At 48.7% G+C, this 19,102-nt stretch overlaps 1 protein-coding gene across 5 annotated transcripts in view; it reads right to left on the bottom strand.

The window, feature by feature from the left end:
• PACSIN3 (protein kinase C and casein kinase substrate in neurons 3) overlaps positions 1-19,102 on the bottom strand; it is a 319,761-nt gene that overhangs the window by 29,207 nt on the left and 271,452 nt on the right. For 2 of the 5 annotated variants that reach the window (XM_086959717.1, XM_086959718.1), the window contains exons 10-12: positions 10,966-11,105; positions 7,580-7,645; positions 4,134-4,294 (exon numbers count right to left, since the gene is read on the bottom strand). In XM_086959717.1, the coding sequence (XP_086815843.1) occupies positions 4,134-4,294; positions 7,580-7,645; positions 10,966-11,105 (367 nt within the window). Of the gene's footprint in view, positions 1-2,078; positions 3,918-3,964; positions 4,295-7,579; positions 7,646-10,965; positions 11,106-19,102 lie in introns of those variants that run through there. The other 3 variants (XM_086959720.1, XM_086959721.1, XM_086959719.1) reach the window with 3 other exon arrangements.

Below are 19,102 nucleotides of genomic sequence, written 5' to 3'. Positions count from 1 at the left end.
GAAATGTCTGGTAGAGGAATTCGCTCTGAGAATCATTCATTCTCCTCAGGATCAGCTTGACATACGCATTGTGTCCAATGTTGCCCATAGAAAGGTTTCATCCTTTTCAGAGTTGGTGAGAATATCTATATGTGGATTGTGAAATCCAATTGACAAACAATATATACCATTGTCTGTACATCTTTGGGATTGCTGGAAAGACCTGCGCTTTGCTAGCCAGTTGTGTAGGGCGGGATAAACATGAATTGCTTGACGTCTTAGATTTGTTCTACTACCGCAAGTGTCTTTGCGACCACTCTTGGAGCGGATTTGATTGCAAAGGGTAGAATTCTGAACTGGTGATGCATCCCTTTAACACAGTTGTGCTGTGCTGGGTGCATCGTGAAGTGAAAGCGTGCATCCTCGGGTGCATTGTGGTAAAAGGTTGTTCTCTTCCAGTGAGGGATTCACCTGCTGAAGAGTCATCATCTGGAACTTGTGCGCCTTGATCAATAGGTTTCCAAAGCTAGAGTCCAGGACCGAGATAGGGGGTGCCTGTGAATGAAGAGTGCTGAACACGTGCCCGTGTCTGGTTCCTGAAATGGTGCTCCTTCTATTGCATCCTTCAAGAGCAGTTCTGGAATCTCTTGTAGATGTTTGGTTGTTCAGTGATCTACCTCGGATTTATTTTGATTTTATTTTGGGAAGATTTCTTTCAGAATTTGCTAGAATATCTGTATTTTACCAGGTTCTGTAGCTATTTACCATTACTGTTTACAAATCTAAATAAAGTGCAACATTCTGCTACCATGGGAGTAGTTTTAGTAAGTCACTTGGTGCTAGTGTTGACCTACTGAAGTTTGACCTCCACCTTTGCCTCCCTCTTGAAAGGTTTGGGTTTTCTGAGTGCTCTGCATCCATGAGCTGGTTTGGTGCATGAAAGGACCTGGCTGCTGTCTGTCTGTCTGTCTGCGTGTAGAGCGGTCCTCGCTGGCCTCTTCTATCTGAAGACGTCCCTCGCGTACACAATCCTCTAACTGCCTAGGAATGTCATTGCCTTTCTTACTACCCTCCAGTGATTTATCTAGCTTGAGTATCTATATTGTTGGGTTCAACCTCTGAAATGAGCAACCTAGGACTTCTTCAACGGACTGCACCAGTTGTCAATGGGCTACTGGCTGTATTAGTTAAGTCTGGTGCAGCGCTTTTTCCTGTATCCACAGTCTTCCCCCTACTTTCTGGATGTCTTCTGAAATAGGTTTCCTTTTCCTCCCAATGTTAGTGCAGCATCTCTTTAATAAAGCATTCCAAATGTCCAAGCATCACTGGAAGCGGATGTTTCGATTCTTCTCCATAATTCATCTCATCTTACACCAATGTTTTTACTGGATGGAGGGATATGGGTTGATGAGGTCAGTGCTCTTTTCGTAGCTGTAGCGGCTATCAAAATGTCCGCTTCTACATGCGATATGATATATTGAGGTAGTTACTTAGAATCATATTTCTTCTCTATTCTCGTTATTTCTTTTCTTGCTGTGACAGGGATTAAAACACCTCCTTTCCTTGCTGAACTACTGATAGCACAATGGAAGGAAATGGTGTTTTCTGTTAATAGAACTCGGACTTTCTGCTAGACAATCAGACGCCTCCATGTCTGTATTCGTTTGGACCTCATAAGTGCCCGCGGATGGCACTCTGGCGCAGTGATCCGTCATCTGAGGGAGAGTGCGTATTTGGGTAGAGACCGGTTACTTCCTGAAGGGAATCTGTGTCCACCCAGTCATATCTGATCTTCCTCCTTCTCATCATCATCATTCTTATTTTCGCTCTGTGCAGTTTCCAGTTTCCATTTTAAGTCTTGACTTGAATTCGGTCGCTTCAATAGTCTCTCCTTGAATGTAATCTGAACGCATTGATGGTGACGCTGGACACGAGGCCTTTAGATTTACTATGAATTTCTAAGGAAAATGGTTCTTGTTGAGAAAATATTTTTGATTAAACTATTTTGAGGTAAGGCTCTGAATTATATTCCCCTGGAGCCTCCTCTAAATTATCCTCCTCTGAAAAAATCCTGCCCTTCATAGAAACCGCTTCTTTAATTTTTCTTTTTGATTGTACCATGGCTATGTTTGTCTAACGAGCCAAAATAATGACATCTGTGTGTGTAAGTCTTTGAAGCATTGTAATTCCTCTTCTTTTAATCCAAACTCAGTGACATGGGGGGCCTACCGCACATACTTGGTGTCTGTTTGTCCTGACTGAGAACAACAATTTGTTTGCGACACAAAACAGCATTGAGGAGACTCAGAACTTCCTTCCCTGTCCATCTTCTCTGACAAAGTCAAAGCCAAGTGACCAGAACCAATCTTCTGGGTCCAGTGTCGGTTGATCTCCAGCGAGTACCATCCCTTGAAGTCGCTAACCATTTTTCAACAGCATTTCCTCATTACTACGAAACTCTCCTCATACACCTCTGAACCCAAATGCAGAAAAAGGAATCCAAGACGGAAGTCACACTTGGGGCATTGTGGTATTATTGTCGGACAGGTGGAGGTAGACCCCTGGTGGGCGTCCACCATTTGAGTGTGGGCATGTGGGTGCACGTGCACACCGGTTGGGTCTGTTCTGTTCAGCATCACCTTTGGCTGGATGTAAAGTATCTCCTCGTCTGCTCCTCCTGTGTGTGTGAGTCCTGCATCAACTTCACTGCCCTGGCTACTCACAGCCATCCCGGCTCATTCTACGGCCACCGCTGCAAGCTTTGGTTGGTACTTTTACCACAGATGCTGGGAAATAGCCAAAGCCCTTGACAGGACTGAAGCCCAAGGGGGACTGATAATGTGCCTTCACTCTTCACCTTCCACAGTAGATTAAAAACTAAGGGCACTCGCTTGGCATGCTGAGGGCGCCCACTCCCCAGTACGCTGACGGCACTCCCTTGGTGGAGGATGGAGCAAAAGAAAGTGTGTTCAAGGGAAGCCTTTGATTGGCTGTTAGGAGTCAAGTATTGTAGAAAGAGTCACTGCCCCACCCTCCCACCTCACGGCTTTTATTAAGACTCAAACTACTGGAAGCCCCAAACACAACTGTTGCGAGTCCCATTCACACGCGGGGCGCGAGGCCCTTATCATTTATTAAAGGTTCCCCAGATCACATCCTGTCTGATAGAAGAGTTCGGCAGGGTCCAGTTCTTCTTTCATCCATAGATTCATTCTCCTGGCAGTGCCTTTACATACAAGGCGTGACATGGGCTGCATGAGACTTGCGGAGATGTGTAGAGCTCGCATGCTTGATCACTTGCACACATTCGGTGGTGCCTCAAGCGTGTTTACGAGGCTCATGCGCTCGCACAACATAGCAAATCCGGTCAATCACAAGCAGCGCGCCAAACACAGTGATGTCACAAAGCAAAACGAGGACCTTTAGCAGAGATCTGGATGTCTCTCCAATTCAGGAACTCACGGTCAAATGCTGCTCGCCTATTAACACAGCAAGCATGTGATTCTTACCCCAACCTCTACCCCAGAATGCCTCTAGTCAATCATTGGCTGACTCTTGGGGTACCCTCTGGCACTCCTAGCCCAGCACTGCTCCCCTAAGCACCTGGTGCCTAGATTTACAACTTTGGCATGTTGTTCTAGCCTCCTTATCCGTTCACTCGGAGTCCCGCCCTGGGTTCTTACTTAGCTAGTCTTGCACTAGTGTTACACTTTCTACCAGTCCTGCCATATTTCACTCCACTATTCCCACAATGCTCTTATCCACCAGGGTCGGTACTATTGTTTCTTAGTTTTGTACCTTTTTCTCAGTCACCCGATCCTGTGATATTCACCTATGCCCCTCCCCTCAGTACTCCACTATCTGTTTATTCCCCTAGACTTGCTCTTCTCTCTCCCATCCCTATTCCCTCCCTCTAGTAGCGCCGGGACGCCCCGTTGCTGGGGCAGCTGTGCGCTTTACAAGTATACTACACACACACACACACACACTACGACATTAGACGTGCTTTACCCTACTGGCCCAGCCCTGATCTTAGAAACGTCTGACAATCCCCACATCCAGATCTCTCCTTTTTGGGTACAGTGTGCTTCTGGTCAGCTGCTTTGGGTGGGGTGTGGAGGTTAGGTGTAGGTTAATAACCGGTTAGTGCATACCTGCTGCAAAGCTGAGCTCGTCGGCCTCCTGGCCGGAGTAATCATAAAGTGCTCGCACGTGCACGGCGACTACCTGAACATCAGCCTCCTGCCCATTGGAGTTCGGGTGCTTCTTAGGGGTCTCCTCGTCGGACCACTCTGAGCCATCATCTCTGGTGACGCTGCAGGGGTCAAAAGACAAAAAGGGGTACAGAGTCACATCCGTGAAGCCAAGACAAGTTAAGGTCACCCATCACCGCCAAATGTCTGGAAAGGGGGTGGAGGTATATGAAATATGTAAGGAGAGAGGTGTTGGGAGAGGAGGATAAACGAAGTTTTAAAGAAAACAGAGTGAAGAATAGAGTGGATATGGGTTTGTGAAATGGGAAATAGTACATTTCCTCTTTAGAATCTCCCCCAATAAAGAGGAATGGAAGAGTCCAGAGGCCCCATCCTGTTGTCTTGGTCCCCTTCCTGATAGGGTGTCTGATCCCTCAGGGAGCCAAACAGTATGTAAATGCAGAACAGCTGCTTAGGAAACAAAATTGGCTTCCTGCCTTCCCTACATCTTCCTGACACCACTCCATGACAGACAGACTACCACCAGTACCACACCGGAACCCGCCCCATCCTACCAGACATCTCTGGGCAGGACAGCAGTGCATACCAGCCTTTATGTGAGAAGTCAAAATCCCAAAGATGCTATTTTCACCGCCACCCCAATCATGCGGATGGAGTGAAACAGGATTCTTCCCTTCACTGCATTTAAAGATGTTGCAGAGACAACATTCACAAGCGTAACACTTCTCCTTTTCCTCAAGTACACTCCAAGAGAGTGAGCCATACCAGGGTTACTGGGAGGACGGTGGCGTTCACTCGCTGGTGGCTAGCTAGGATTAAACGATATATACATATGTAGGAGCCCTCAACCGTTCATACGTGACGTGCACCATACATCATAGGTTAAGATTAGAAGGAATTACTTTTCAGTCATGAACCAATATTAAGATGGTCATTTAGAGAAAAAAGGCACCAAATAGAATATGAACGAAATAAACAACAAATAGAATTAAATGGACCACTGCTATACAATGCAGTGTTCCTGATTGGACAAACTGTAAATACATTTTGGTTTTTGGTAAAGTGAGTGAGTGCTTCCTTCGAATAAACGTGATATTTCATTATTGATGCAATTAATGTAATGTTTATTAAACATATGCCATTAGTTTGTGGCTTACAAAAAAACTTTGAAAGATGTTAGTCAGTGGATGAAACAAGAGTGTGTGTAGTTAAATGTTCACTTAAGAGGGTTCAAAGGAGACTGGCAGACCGTACTTCACTAAAAAACATGAGTAAAGGGAGAGATAAGAATCGGTTTCTTGATTATATTTTTTGCTGGTGTCCATCAAAGTAAAGAGATCTATTACAGATTAACACCTTGACGGAACAGGACAATCTGTGAGACAAGAGTGGGCTCTAAGAAGGAATTGGCTTAGGTCACTGACAGAAGGCTGTTTCAGGAGGCACTGGTTGATCTTAAGACCATGGCATCTGAATTGTTCGGTTTGTGTTGTTCACTGTAGATCTGCCAATCATCTACCAAAGTGAACAGCAACATCACCTCTGCATCTGCCAATCATCTACCAAAGTGAACAGCAACATCACCTCTGCATCTGCAAATCATCTACCAAAGTGAACAGCCGCATCACCTCTGCATCTGCCAACCATCTACCAAAGTGAACAGCAGCATCACCTCTGCATCTGCCAATCATCCACCAAAGGGAACAGCCACATCACCTCTGCATCTGCCAATCATCTACCAAAGTGAAGAGCAACATCACCTCTGCATCTGCCAATCATCTACCAAAGTGAACAGCAACATCACCTCTGCATCTGCCAATCATCTACCAAAGTGAACAGCAACATCACCTCTGCATCTGCAAATCATCTACCAAAGTGAACAGCCGCATCACCTCTGCATCTGCCAACCATCTACCAAAGTGAACAGCAGCATCACCTCTGCATCTGCCAATCATCTACCAAAGTGAAGAGCAACATCACCTCTGCATCTGCCAATCATCTACCAAAGTGAACAGCAAAATCACCGCTGCATCGGCGAATCTTCTACCAAAGTGAACAGCAGCATCACCTCTGCATCTGCCAATCATCCACCAAAGGGAACAGCCACATCACCTCTGCATCTGCCAATCATCTACCAAAGTGAAGAGCAACATCACCTCTGCATCTGCCAATCATCTACCAAAGTGAACAGCAACATCACCTCTGCATCGGCCAATCATCTACCAAAGTGAACAGCAAAATCACCGCTGCATCGGCGAATCTTCTACCAAAGTGAACAGCAACATCACCTCTGCATCTGCCAATCATCTACCAAAGTGAACAGCCGCATCACCTCTGCATCTGCCAATCATCTACCAAAGTGAACAGCCGCATCACTTCTGCATCTGCCAACCATCTACCAAAGTGAACAGCAACATCACCTCTGCATCTGCAAATCATCTACCAAAGTGAACAGCCGCATCACCTCTGCATCTGCCAACCATCTACCAAAGTGAACAGCAGCATCACCTCTGCATCTGCCAACCATCTACCAAAGTGAACAGCAGCATCACCTCTGCATCTGCCAATCATCTACCAAAGTGAACAGCAACATCACCTCTGCATCTGCCAATCATCTACCAAAGTGAACAGCAACATCACCTCTGCATCTGCCAATCATCCACCAAAGTGAACAGCCGCATCACCTCTGCATCTGCCAATCATCTACCAAAGTGAACAGCAGCATCACCTCTGCATCTGCCAATCATCCACCAAAGTGAACAGCAGCATCACCTCTGCATCTGCCAATCATCCACCAAAGGGAACAGCAAAATCACCGCTGCATCGGCGAATCTTCTACCAAAGTGAACAGCAACATCACCTCTGCATCGGCCAATCATCTACCAAAGTGAACAGCAAAATCACCGCTGCATCGGCGAATCTTCTACCAAAGTGAACAGCAACATCACCTCTGCATCTGCCAATCATCTACCAAAGTGAACAGCCGCATCACCTCTGCATCTGCCAATCATCTACCAAAGTGAACAGCAACATCACCTCTACACCTGCACATCCACCTTGTGCAGAGCATCAGTGACCGGTGGGAAGGCTGGTGCTTGTTGAAATGAAGGGAGAGCTTGAAGTGAGAGGCTTGCCCACCACCTGCCTCCCCCCACACCAGGAACCCCTCCACTTCCATGCTGGGACCCCTCCGCCCGCCCTCATCAGGGTTAGTAGACTCCAACGACCAATCAAGAGACGAGAACAGGCACCACTGTGAGAAGGCGAAGTGAGGAAGAAAGTGGGGTCCCTGGTAGGAAGTGTGGGTTAGCGAGACAGCTGCCACCAGTACACCCTCGTGTGCACATCCTGGTGTGTTGGTTGGAGCCACAGGGTACTGTACTAACTTCACCGGCTGAGTCCTTGTCAGGGTCGCATAAGCATAGTCTTCGTCGTCCTCTGTGTAGGAAAACCTGCAAATTGGCAAACATGCTCTGAAAACAAGCACATGCAACAAAAACAGCCAGCCCCCAAAAAAGCATCTGCCAGAAAAGGATTGCATTTGAATAAACCGCAACCAGGCCAGCTCCTGCCCTCGCAGTGGCCAAGCTGAAGCACCAGCCAGCCAGCATGGCACAGGAGCCAGCCTGTATGCACAAGAGCCAGCCTTTAAGCACAAGAGCCAGCCTTTAAGCACAAGAGCCAGCCTTTAAGCACAAGAGCCAGCCTTTAAGCACAGGAGCCAGCCTTTAAGCACAGGAGCCAGCCTTTAAGCACAGGAGCCAGCCTTTAAGCACAAGAGCCAGCCTTTAAGCACAAGAGCCAGCCTTTAAGCACAAGAGCCAGCCTTTAAGCACAAGAGCCAGCCTTTAAGCACAAGAGCCAGCCTTTAACCACAGGAGCCAGCCTTTAAGCACAGGAGCCAGCCTTTAAGCACAGGAGCCAGCCTTTAAGCACAGGAGCCAGCCTTTAACCACAGGAGCCAGACTGTATGCACAGGAGCCAGACTGTATGCACAGGAGCCAGCCTGAATACAGAGGAGCCAGCCCGTATGCAGAGGAGCCAGCCCGTATGCACAGGAGTCAGCCCTTATGCACAGGAGTCAGCCCTTATGCACAGGAGCCAGCCCGTATGCAGAGGAGCCAGCCCGTATGCAGAGGAGCCAGCCCGTATGCAGAGGAGCCAGCCCGTAAGCACAGGAGCCAGCCTTTAACCACAGGAGCCAGACTGTATGCACAGGAGCCAGACTGTATGCACAGGAGCCAGCCTGAATACAGAGGAGCCAGCCCGTATGCAGAGGAGCCAGCCCGTATGCAGAGGAGCCAGCCCGTATGCAGAGGAGCCAGCCCGTATGCAGAGGAGCCAGCCCGTATGCAGAGGAGCCAGCCCGTATGCAGAGGAGCCAGCCCGTATGCACAGGAGTCAGCCCTTATGCACAGGAGCCAGCCCTTATGCACAGGAGCCAGCCCTTATGCACAGGAGCCAGCCCGTATGCACAGGAGCCAGCCCATATGCACAGGAGCCAGCCCATATGCACAGGAGCCAGCCCTTATGTATGCACAGGAGCCAGCCCTTATGTATGCACAGGAGCCAGCCCTTATGCACAGGAGCCAGCCCTTATGCACAGGAGCCAGCCTGTATGCACAGGAGCCAGACTGAATGCACAGGGGCCAGCCTGAATGCACAGGAGCCAGCCTGAATGCACAGGAGCCAGCCTGAATGCACAGGATCCAGCCTGAATGCACAGGATCCCACCTGAATGCACAGGAGCCAGCCTGTAAGCACAGGAGCCAGCCTGTATGCACAGGAGCCAGCCTGTATGCACAGGAGCCAGCCTGTATGCACAGGAGCCAGCCTGTATGCAGAGGAGCCAGCCTGTATGCAGAGGAGCCAGCCTGTATGCAGAGGAGCCAGCCTGGAGCCAGCCTGTATGCACAGGAGCCAGCCTGTATGCACAGGAGCCAGCCTGTATGCACACACACACACACACACACACACATCTCTGCATTCACCAGCACTGCACTCACAAACACAGCCGCCACTCCTATGCAGGGCACCAGTCAGCACAGGAGCCAGGGTACACAAACCCTGAAATACTGCACACACCAGCAACACACTGAACATGTGAGCCCAGCACTGTGCGTAAAGCTATAGCTGCCAGCAGAGTAATGTATCCTACCACAGCAATCCATCTGAAACACTACACCCTCCACAGCAAGCATCTCCAAGCACTGTACCAGCAAGGGCAGCATTGCAACCACCACCTCAACCAACAACCCGCAACTGCACCAAGGAGCACCACAACAACCATCACTCACATCTCGACATCACATATCTGCAGCTACCAATTCCACAGGACGCACGGAAACAGATGCGGATGAGTCCTACCCATGAACACTGCATGACACACCACAACATCACATAACTGATGCAACAAGTGCAAGTTAACAGAGGCTGCAATGCAGGCTGCCGTTACCAATACCACAGGACTCAAGGAAACAGACACGGCGGATTCCTACCCACGAATTCTGTAGGACACACCACAACCAACAACCACATAACTGATACAACAAGTGCAAGTTAACAAAAGCTGCAACACAGGCTGCAGTTACCAATACCACAGGACACAAGGAAACAGACGCGGTTGATTCCTATCCACGCATACTGCATGGCAACAACCACAGTCATCAATAACATGCCAACATCACCTAACTGACGCAACAGGTGCAAACAAACCAAAGCTGCAAGCCGGCAGCAGCCACCATTACCACAGGACTGAAGGAAACAGATGCCTCCGAGTCCTACCCATGAACACTGCATGACACACCACAACATCACATAACTGATGCAACAAGGGCAAGCATCAAAAGCTGCAACGCCGTCCACAGCTACCAGTATCACAGGACTCAAGGAAACTGCATGGCACCAACCACAACCAATCACATACCAACATCACAGAACAGGCAACAAGTCCAAGCAAACAAAAGCTGCAACACAGACTTCAGCTGCCAATACCACAGGCCTCAAGGAAACAGACACAACTGAGAACACTGCATGACACACAACAACCACAATCCATCACATGTCAACATCAAACAACTGACGCAACAAGTGCAAGCAAACAAATGCCGCAAAGCTGGCTGCAGCCGACAATACCACAGGACCCAAGGAAACGGAGTCCAACCCACAAACATTGTAGCTGTAAGCCAAAGCTACCAATGCTCCCTCGCCCACACACTGCCTAAAACGTATGAAGGAAAACTGCACACAAGATTAATCAACCAGCATTTGATAACTCAAACAGCTCCCTCCCCCATCCCGCCAAACATGGTCAAACACCAGCAGGAGCTAACCGGAACACTGGACAGTGCCAGCAAGCAACTAAACAAAAATGACTGTGTACGCAAGAGTGAGCTTACAGCATCAGGAGGCAGTGCACACAAATGGGCCAAGCAAACACTGCATCCACCAGCCACAGCAACCAACATTCACATGGTCCAAACATGAACTACTCACAGTCAGACTAGAGTGTGTGGGCAATGATGTCAGCCAGCACACACCGCCAGCCAGAGGCCCCCTTTACGCCAGCCCAGTCCAGACATGCTGCAAAGCACACTTGTTTAGAGCACGAACAGCAGCTTCGGGCACATTTCACCAGCCCCTCCCCTGGCGCTGCCACATGCTGCAGTGTACAGATGGTATCAGACATGTCAGTCATTGAGAGGTTCCATGGCATCAGAGGGTGCCAGGCTGGCCCTTCTCACCCTTCCCATGGTAGGGGCAGCATAGTTACCCTCTGCGCTGCTGCTGTGGTGGTGGGGTGTTGGACGTGCCATCTCCAGTTGGCACAATACTTGTGAGGGTCACCTCGTCGATGCTCTTGCTGCTCCGCCCCTTCCTGCTGATTGGTCGCTGCGATTCCATGGACCATTCCTGCAGCAAGAAAGGGCAGAGAAAAGGAGCTGAGTGTGAGGAGGAAGGAGGCCATTGGCCAAGATAGAGGCACAGAGAGCGAGGAGAGGGAAGGCGAGGATGAGGGAGAGAAAGGATGAGGGAAGGGAAGGAGGCGGAAAGAAGTGCGGATGGGGAGGGGTAGAAGAAAGGTGCAAACAGGCGGGTGCAGAAGAGAGAGCATAGCGAGGAGTAATGAACCAGCTGAGAGAGATGCAGAGATGCCCTGGGGGAGCCACACACAGAAGGAAGGGCAGATTTGCATCCCGACATGGCCTTGAATATCCCCCCAGTAGGAGGCAACATTGTTCGGCCTCTCCTCAGCCCGATATGCGAGACAAATGTAATAAACTATGGCGTAAGCACATCCTTAGGGCCACAGTCCTCTCCAATAGCTCCATTTTCAGGAAAGAACGAGATTGAAACCAGTGATCTTGGGTATAGAAAGGGTCTCCACTTACAGTTTAAGCATTCTTCCTTGTTATAATTTATACAGGATACACTTTATATCATCCATATATTATTGGGGTTTCGATATAAACAGTTAGACGCTGCTCTAAACTTAATAAACCATTCGTACGGTAGTTTAAGGATTATGTTACTTACCCTGTAAGCATCTGTTCTTGGCATGTAGTGCTGTAGATTCACATGTTTGCGTAAGTCCGCCATCCAGTGTTGTGCTTGGATGATAACAAGTTGATTTTGTTCCAAGAAGTTTCCTTTGAGTCACGGCCTGCGAGACTCCTCCTCTAGGCGATACTGGGCATAATCATAGACTCCACTGCTAGATTGTTTTCCCGCAGATAGGTGAGACCGGAGTTGTAGAATGAATCAGTAATGTGATGTCGAGGCGAGTAATATGTAACATATGTAAACTGCAATCTGTGCAGGACTGTTTGGGGAGGCGCATGTGAATCTACAGCACTCCATGCCAAGAACAGATGCCTACAGGTTATTGAACATAATCCGTTCGAGGCATGTGCGCTGTCGATACACATGCTTTGCATCGACTGTAAAGCAGTCCCTCTCTCTAGGTATGGTTAACTTGTGGGGGTTGCAGTTGTATGAAAAAGAGTCCCGACAAACATTGGCTTGTTGTTGTGCAAATACATCAACACAATTTTTTGTAAATGTGTGTGGAGTGGACCATGTTTCTGCTTTGCAAATATCAACAATTGGAATGTTCACTAAAATTCCACAGAAGCTTCTATTTTCCGAGTAAAGTGAGCTGTAGGAGGAACAGGAAGAAGCCTTTTAGCACCACAAGGATGGATGCTTTTCACGATCTATCTAGAAATCCCAGATTTGAACTTTGTATTACCCATGTGGGGAGGTGTGACAGTAAGAAATACTGGTTTAGTCTTTCTGAATGTTTTAGTCCTGTCAATATAATGCATTAAAGCTCTTTTAATATCTAAAGTATGAAAAACTCTTTCTGCAACTGAGTCTGGTAGAGGAAAGACAGGCAGCTCGATTGATTGGAAAGTTGGACAAAACCTTTGGAAGACATTTTGGGTTTGTTCTAAGCACTACCGTATCTCTATGAAGCTGGAAGAATGGCTCTTTCAGGGTTAATGCCTGAATCTCACTGACCCTTTTAAGTGAAGTGATGAAAGGTCGCCCTTTTAATCTCGAAGACAAGTATTGCAGCCGGCAAGAGTGCATCGGTTCAAAAGGAGGCCCCATAAGCCGTGTTAGTACAATGTTTAAGCTCCATTCTGGTACATGAATTCTTTTAAGTCCTTCCATAAAAACTTTAATAACCGGTATTTTAAATAATGACAAGTGCTGCGTATTTTGCAAATAGGCTGCAATAGCCGCCAGGTGTAATCGTAGTGAAGCATAGTCCAACAATGTAGTTTGCAAATGCGGTAAGTAACTATTGTCTGTACTTGTGCATTCAGAGTTTAAGTTTGTGTTGCTGGCAGTAATTAACAAATATTTACCATTATTTGCATAACATTGCCTCGTAGTAGGTTTGCGAGCCTCTTTAAGAATGTCCATACATTGCTGTGGTAACACTTCAGGAGCCACATTGCAAGCTTCATCCCCTTGGGATTGGGGTATATTAGTCAAGTCAAGTCAGGTCAGATAATTTATATAGCGCGCTACATACCCAGAGGGTCTCAAGGCGCTTGAAGAAAGGTGGGGAATTACTTGTCGAATATCCAAGTTTTAAGTTGCTTTCTGAATGCTAGGTGGTTCTGAGTGAGGCGAAGGTGAGTGGGAAGTGAGTTCCAGTTTTTAGCCGCCAGGTAGGAGAAGGATCTTCCTCCCATGGTGGTTTTGTTAATGCGAGGTACAGCAGCAAGGGCTTGGTTGGATGATCGTAGCTGGTGGGAGGGGGTATAGAAGGAAAGTCGTGTGTTGAGGCATTCGGGTCCGAGTTTGTAAAGTGCTTTGTGTGCGTGGGTTAAGAGGCGGAAAGTTATCCTCTTATTGACGGGGAGCCAGTGGAGATCTTTCAGGTGGCCAGAAATGTGGTCATTACGCGGGATGTCTAGTATGAGTCTAGCTGATGCGTTCTGGATGCGTTGGAGTTTTTTCTGAAGTTTGGCGGTGGTACCGGCGTATAGGGTGTTTCCGTAGTCCAGGCGGCTTGTAACCAGAGCGTGGGTGACCGTTTTTCTGGTTTCGGTGGGGATCCAGCGAAAAGTTTTTTTGAGCATGCGAAGAATGTTGAAGCAAGATGATGAAACGGCGTTGACTTGTCTGGTCATCGAGAGTGAGGAGTCCAGGATGACGCCCAGGTTCCATGCGTGGTCTGTCGGGATGGGTGCTTTTCCTAGGGCCTCTGGCCACCAAGAGTCGTCTCAGGCGGAGGGAGAGGTACCTAAGATAAGGACTTCTGTTTTGTCTGAATTCAGTTTCAGACGGCTGTGCTTCATCCACTCGGCGACTTCTTGCATTCCTTCATGTAGGTTAGTTTTGGCGGTGAGAGGGTCTTTGGTGAGTGAGAGGATCAGTTGAGTGTCGTCAGCGTAGGAGATGATGTTGAGGTTGTGTTGGCATGTGATGGTTGCGAGGGGGCTCATGTATACGTTGAAGAGGGTGGGGCTGAGTGAAGATCCTTGTGGCACGCCGCAGATGACTTCGGTGGCCTCTGATTTGAAGGGGGGAAGGCGGACTCTCTGAGTTCTTCCGGCAAGGAACGAGGAGATCCATTCCAGTACTTTTCCTTGGATTCCGATGTTTCTAAGGCGTTGTAGGAGGGTGCTGTGACAAACTGTGTCGAAGGCTGCGGAGAGGTCAAGGAGTATGAGGGCGACTGTGTCTCTGTTGTCCAGTAGAATTCGAATGTCGTTTGTTGTTGCGATGAGGGCGGTCTCAGTGCTGTGTTTTGCTCGGAATCCGGACTGTGAGGAGTCGAGGGATTTGTTGGTTTCGAGGAAGGCGGCGAGCTGGTTGTTGACAGCTTTCTCAATGACTTTGGCTGGGAATGGTAGGAGTGAGATGGGGCGGTAGTTTTTGAGTTCGGTGGGGTCAGCTGTGGGTTTTTTCAGAAGGGCGCTGAGTTCGGCGTGTTTCCAGCTTTCCGGGAAGGTGGCGGAGTTGAGGGAGCAGTTGATGACGTCTCGGAGGTGAGGTGCTATGATGGAGTCTGCTTTGTTGAAGATGTGGTGAGGACATGGGTCTGTGGGGGATCCTTAGTGAATGGAGTTCATCAGGCAAATGGTGTCCTCAGTGGAGATTGGGTTCCAGTCGTTAAGGATGTTCAAGGGGGGTGAGGGTGCGGCAGCAGGTTGTGTGGGTTGGTCTCCGGGTTGGTTGTCGAAGCTGTTGTGGATGTCTGCGATTTTGTTGTGGAAGAACGAGGCTAGGGAGTCGCAAAGGGATTGAGAGGGAGTGATGTCGTTGGAGTTGGATGAGGGGTTGGTAAATTCTTTGACGATGTTGAATAATTCCTTGCTGTTGTGGGCGTGGTTGTCTAGTCGGTCTTTAAGTGCAGCTTTCTTGGCAGTCCGGATCAGTTGGTGGTGTGTGCGGGTGGCGTTTTTGAAGGCGTCCTTGGTGCTGGTGTTTGGGTCTTTTTTCCAGGCCTTCGAGGGAGCGACAGAGTTTCTTGGATTTCTTAAGATCATCGTTGAACCAGGGAGCGTTTTTGCTGCCTGGTTTGATTTGATGTTTTTTCAAAGGTGCTAGGTTGTCGGCGCTGTTGGTTAGCCATTGATTGAGGTTAATGGCTGCTTGGTTGGGGTTCGAGGAGTGGGCAGGGGGGTTTTGAAGAAGCGATGAGGAGATCTGGTCGATGGTGATTTTGTTCCAGTTTCTTCGCAGAGTAGGTTGAGGGAGGTTGTGGGTTGTGGTCTTTTTGTAGACAAAGTTAACGCAGCTGTGGTCCGTCCAATGGAGAGCGGTGGTGTGACTGAAGGAGATATGTTTGCTGGAGGTGAAGATGGGGTCGAGTGTGTGACCTGCGAAGTGGGTGGGGGTGTTAACAAGTTGTTTGAGTCCTAGGTTGGCAAGATTGTCCAGAAGGGTGGTGGTGTTGCTGTCGTTGCTCTTTTCCAGGTGGAAATTGAGGTCTCCCAATAGAATGTAGTCCTCGGAGGGGAGGGCGTGTGGAGTGATGAAGTCAGTGATGTCTTCACTGAATTGTGCACGGGGTCCAGGTGGCCTGTAGAGGAGGGTGCCTCTGAGTTTTGGGGTCGGTGTGGATCTGGAAGTGAAGGTGTTCGGCGCTAGCGAGGTTGACGTCTGAGCTGGTTGAGATGCGGATGGAATTCTTATGGACAATAGCAATGCCTCCTCCTGTTTGCTTGGTGCGGTCCTTACGGATGATCTTATATCCTTCCGGGATGGCAATGGCGATGTCTGGAGCTGAGAAGGCGTTCATCCATGTTTCTGTTAGGAAGGCGACGTCCGGAGAGATGGTGTCTAGTAAATTCCAAAGGTCGATGGCGTGTCTGTGGACCGAGCGGGTGTTGAACAGGATGCATTTTAGGGGGTTGGTGTCAGGTCTCTGTTTGGTGTTCGTGGATGAGGAGATGGTCTTGGTGCTGTCATACTTGCAGGAGTTGCATGTGAAGGGTCCATGGGTGTGTCCAGGAGCGGCTTGGGCGCAGTGGGGGAGACGGCCGGGGTTTAGGGCTAAGAGGGTGGAAGGGTTGTATGTAATGCGGGCGGGGAGGGTGGAGCAAGGGCCAGGGGGACAGGCGCTAGGCGCGGTCCAGGCGCGGACGGGCGTAGACGGGCTTACCTTTGGCGCACCTTCGGCGCAACTGGGGCGCGACCGCTGCGCGTGAACGCTGCGCGCAAGAGCATCTGTCATATGTTGCAAACAGATCTATTTGTGGAAACCTCCATCTTCGAAGGTGTGGTAAAAGCACCACAGGGTGGAGTTCCCATTCGTGGACTTGAACCTGTGTCCTGCTTCGAAAGTCCCCAATTTGATTGCTTGTCCCAGGGACTTGTTCTACTAGAAGGTGAATGTTGTGATGTATAGCTACGCTCCATATTTCCTGTGCTAACCGAGACAATTGGAGAGAGGCCCCCCCACCCCAGTTTTTGTATACAGTTGTCATATTGTCTATTCAAATTAGGACAACTTTGTGTTGTAGGTGAGGTAGGAAGGCTTTCACTGCTGGGTGAACTGCCTGCAGCTCTAGATGATTGATAGTGATCCCTGTGTTTGGAGTCCCAAACCCCCTGAATTGAGAGGTTTTGGAGGTGTGCACCCCAACTAGGGAAGCATCTGCTGTAAGAATGTAACATCCAACACCCATTGATTGGTTGGATCAAACTCCACGTGGACAGAACGTTTAGAACACGACATCCGACAGGTGTTAAATGATCGGGGGATGGTAGGTAGTTGTGTTGAAATTACGGGTATTATTCCCGCGACCGCTTCCTTTAAAACTGTGACTTCTGTTCGCGCACTTGTAAAAGGTTTTGGCGGTAACGTTTGGTCCTCGATTCTCATACGCTGGCCCCGTGTTGTCTGAGGAGGCAGATCTAGCCCCTTGTTTGTAGTTGGGCCTACCAAATAAACTTTGATAAGTAGGTGTCTGAGAAGCTCCTGTTGATGTTGCGATCTGTGCGTCTTTTTTCATTTTCGCAACAGCTATGTCCACCTGAGTGACGAAAAGGTGTTCTTCATCAAATGGGAGATTAAGAACGGCCTCTTGCACTTCAGGTTTAAACCCCGAGACACAGATCCATGCATGTCTATGTCAGCTGCGGCCCATGCAGGTAAGAGCGGTGCGGATGGGTGGGGGGAGATTACTACAAACCTCGAGTGAAAATGTATTTAATTTTCCCTCCTAGTTGTCAATCGAATCCCCCCCCCCCCAAACCATCCCGCATCATTGATCCTACCTGCACGGGCCACGGCTGGTATACGTAATAGTAGACTGGTATTTATACCTCTAGCCGCTGTGTCTGCGGCATCTTGTGCACATTTGTAATGAGCTTTCCCTCGTTGACCATTCCTGCTCCCTTCTCCTGTGCTCTTCCGGGAGCTCTTGGAGGAGCCCCTCCCCTTTCATCCCAGTGATCTCGCTCATATCTTGCTAATAGAGCCTGGCTGTTGGCTATTCACCAATTATTGGTTGATTGGGCAGCGACACGTTTTCCAGAGGTATCAGTCAATTTGGACTCCTCCTCGAGGGGAGATGCACCCCCTGTTTGGGAATGTGCTCTTTTTCCTGCATTAATCACTACTAGAGAGTCTGAGGTTAACTGACTAACTGACTGATGCATTTATAGAGTGCTCGATTGCCGAGGCGTCTTGGCGCTGAGGATAGTTCAAACTAACTCAAAGACCTCCTAATTAAGAGCATTGGGAAACAACCAGGTCTTTATCGGTTTCCTGCAGATAGTCCTGTTAGATTACGGTCTCAGCTGAGTTCTAATGCATGTAGGATCAGAGGGAGCAGCTTTATATTTCTTGTCAATGTGTGGTGTTGTTATCCTAGCTTTGACCGGGTCTTTAAAGAGGTCCTCTGCATGACGTACCATACCCTTAAGGAGTGGTAGAGACGGTGCCCTCCTCTGAACATTAGATAGAGTTTCAAAAAGGAAATGTTCCTCTATTGTGTCTTTAATTAAAGGTACTTGAGGGAAAACGTCTGCCCTTGCTATTTATTAAATATTGATTTGCAGAAGCATCGGCAGGTGGTGATGGCCTAGTGGGATACCGATCGGGGTCTGTTTCTCCTTCTGGCTCAATATCATAATTATCCCCAAGCACCCCCGGGTGCATGTCTTGTGGCAAGTCATCATCTTCGATGATGGGTGAGCGAGGGGATATATTCCCTACCTCAGATAGTTGGGATGTATGACGGTACGACGCGTACCGTCACAACGCGTGCTTTTACAACTCGTCTTTAACAACGCAAGTCGTTACAACAACTTGCGTTGGGGGGCGCTGATAGTGAATAGTATAATTTACTATTCTAACACCAGTCCCCGTGGATACTAGGGAAGGTGTTGAAATAGTAAATATACTATTCTTTATCCTCTAGTGCCCTCCAGCGCAAGTCGTGGTTACGCCTTGCGTTGTAACGGACGCGTTGTAAAAGTACTGCGGAGTAAAATCCACGTCGAAAAGGATGTTCCCCAGATAGTTGTGGCGAGTGAGGTGTTGGTGGAGTGGATGCTGAGGTTGGTGGGTTAGGTGGAAGTGAAATAAGGATGTGCAGAAGACTACTGGCCTCATCCTGCATTTTCTTTGGAGGCTGCAGAGGAATACCTAACACCTCTGGAATCGATAACAGTCTCTTTGAAAAGTGAGGCTTTGCTGACTGGAGAATAATTTTCTTCGTCCCAGGCTATATTTGGAGATTTTTTTGCCAGGGAAGGAGCCGTTCCTGCATTACATGGAGGATCGGTTCCGGCGACGATCTGGATTCGAAGTGGAATATTACGGAGCCGGAGGATGTTTTGTTTTCGGTGCTGTTTTGCTTGGCTACAAAGCACCATGCTTTTCGGTGCCGAAACAGATACCGGAGGAGTTATGGGCACTGATTTGGTGGAGG

Source organism: Lissotriton vulgaris, chromosome 2_2 (genome assembly GCF_964263255.1).
Source record: "Lissotriton vulgaris chromosome 2_2, aLisVul1.2, whole genome shotgun sequence".
Classification (NCBI taxonomy): domain Eukaryota; kingdom Metazoa; phylum Chordata; class Amphibia; order Caudata; family Salamandridae; genus Lissotriton; species Lissotriton vulgaris.
The sequence above is the reverse complement of the archived record's forward strand: the minus strand, read 5'-3'. Positions and strand labels throughout refer to the sequence as shown.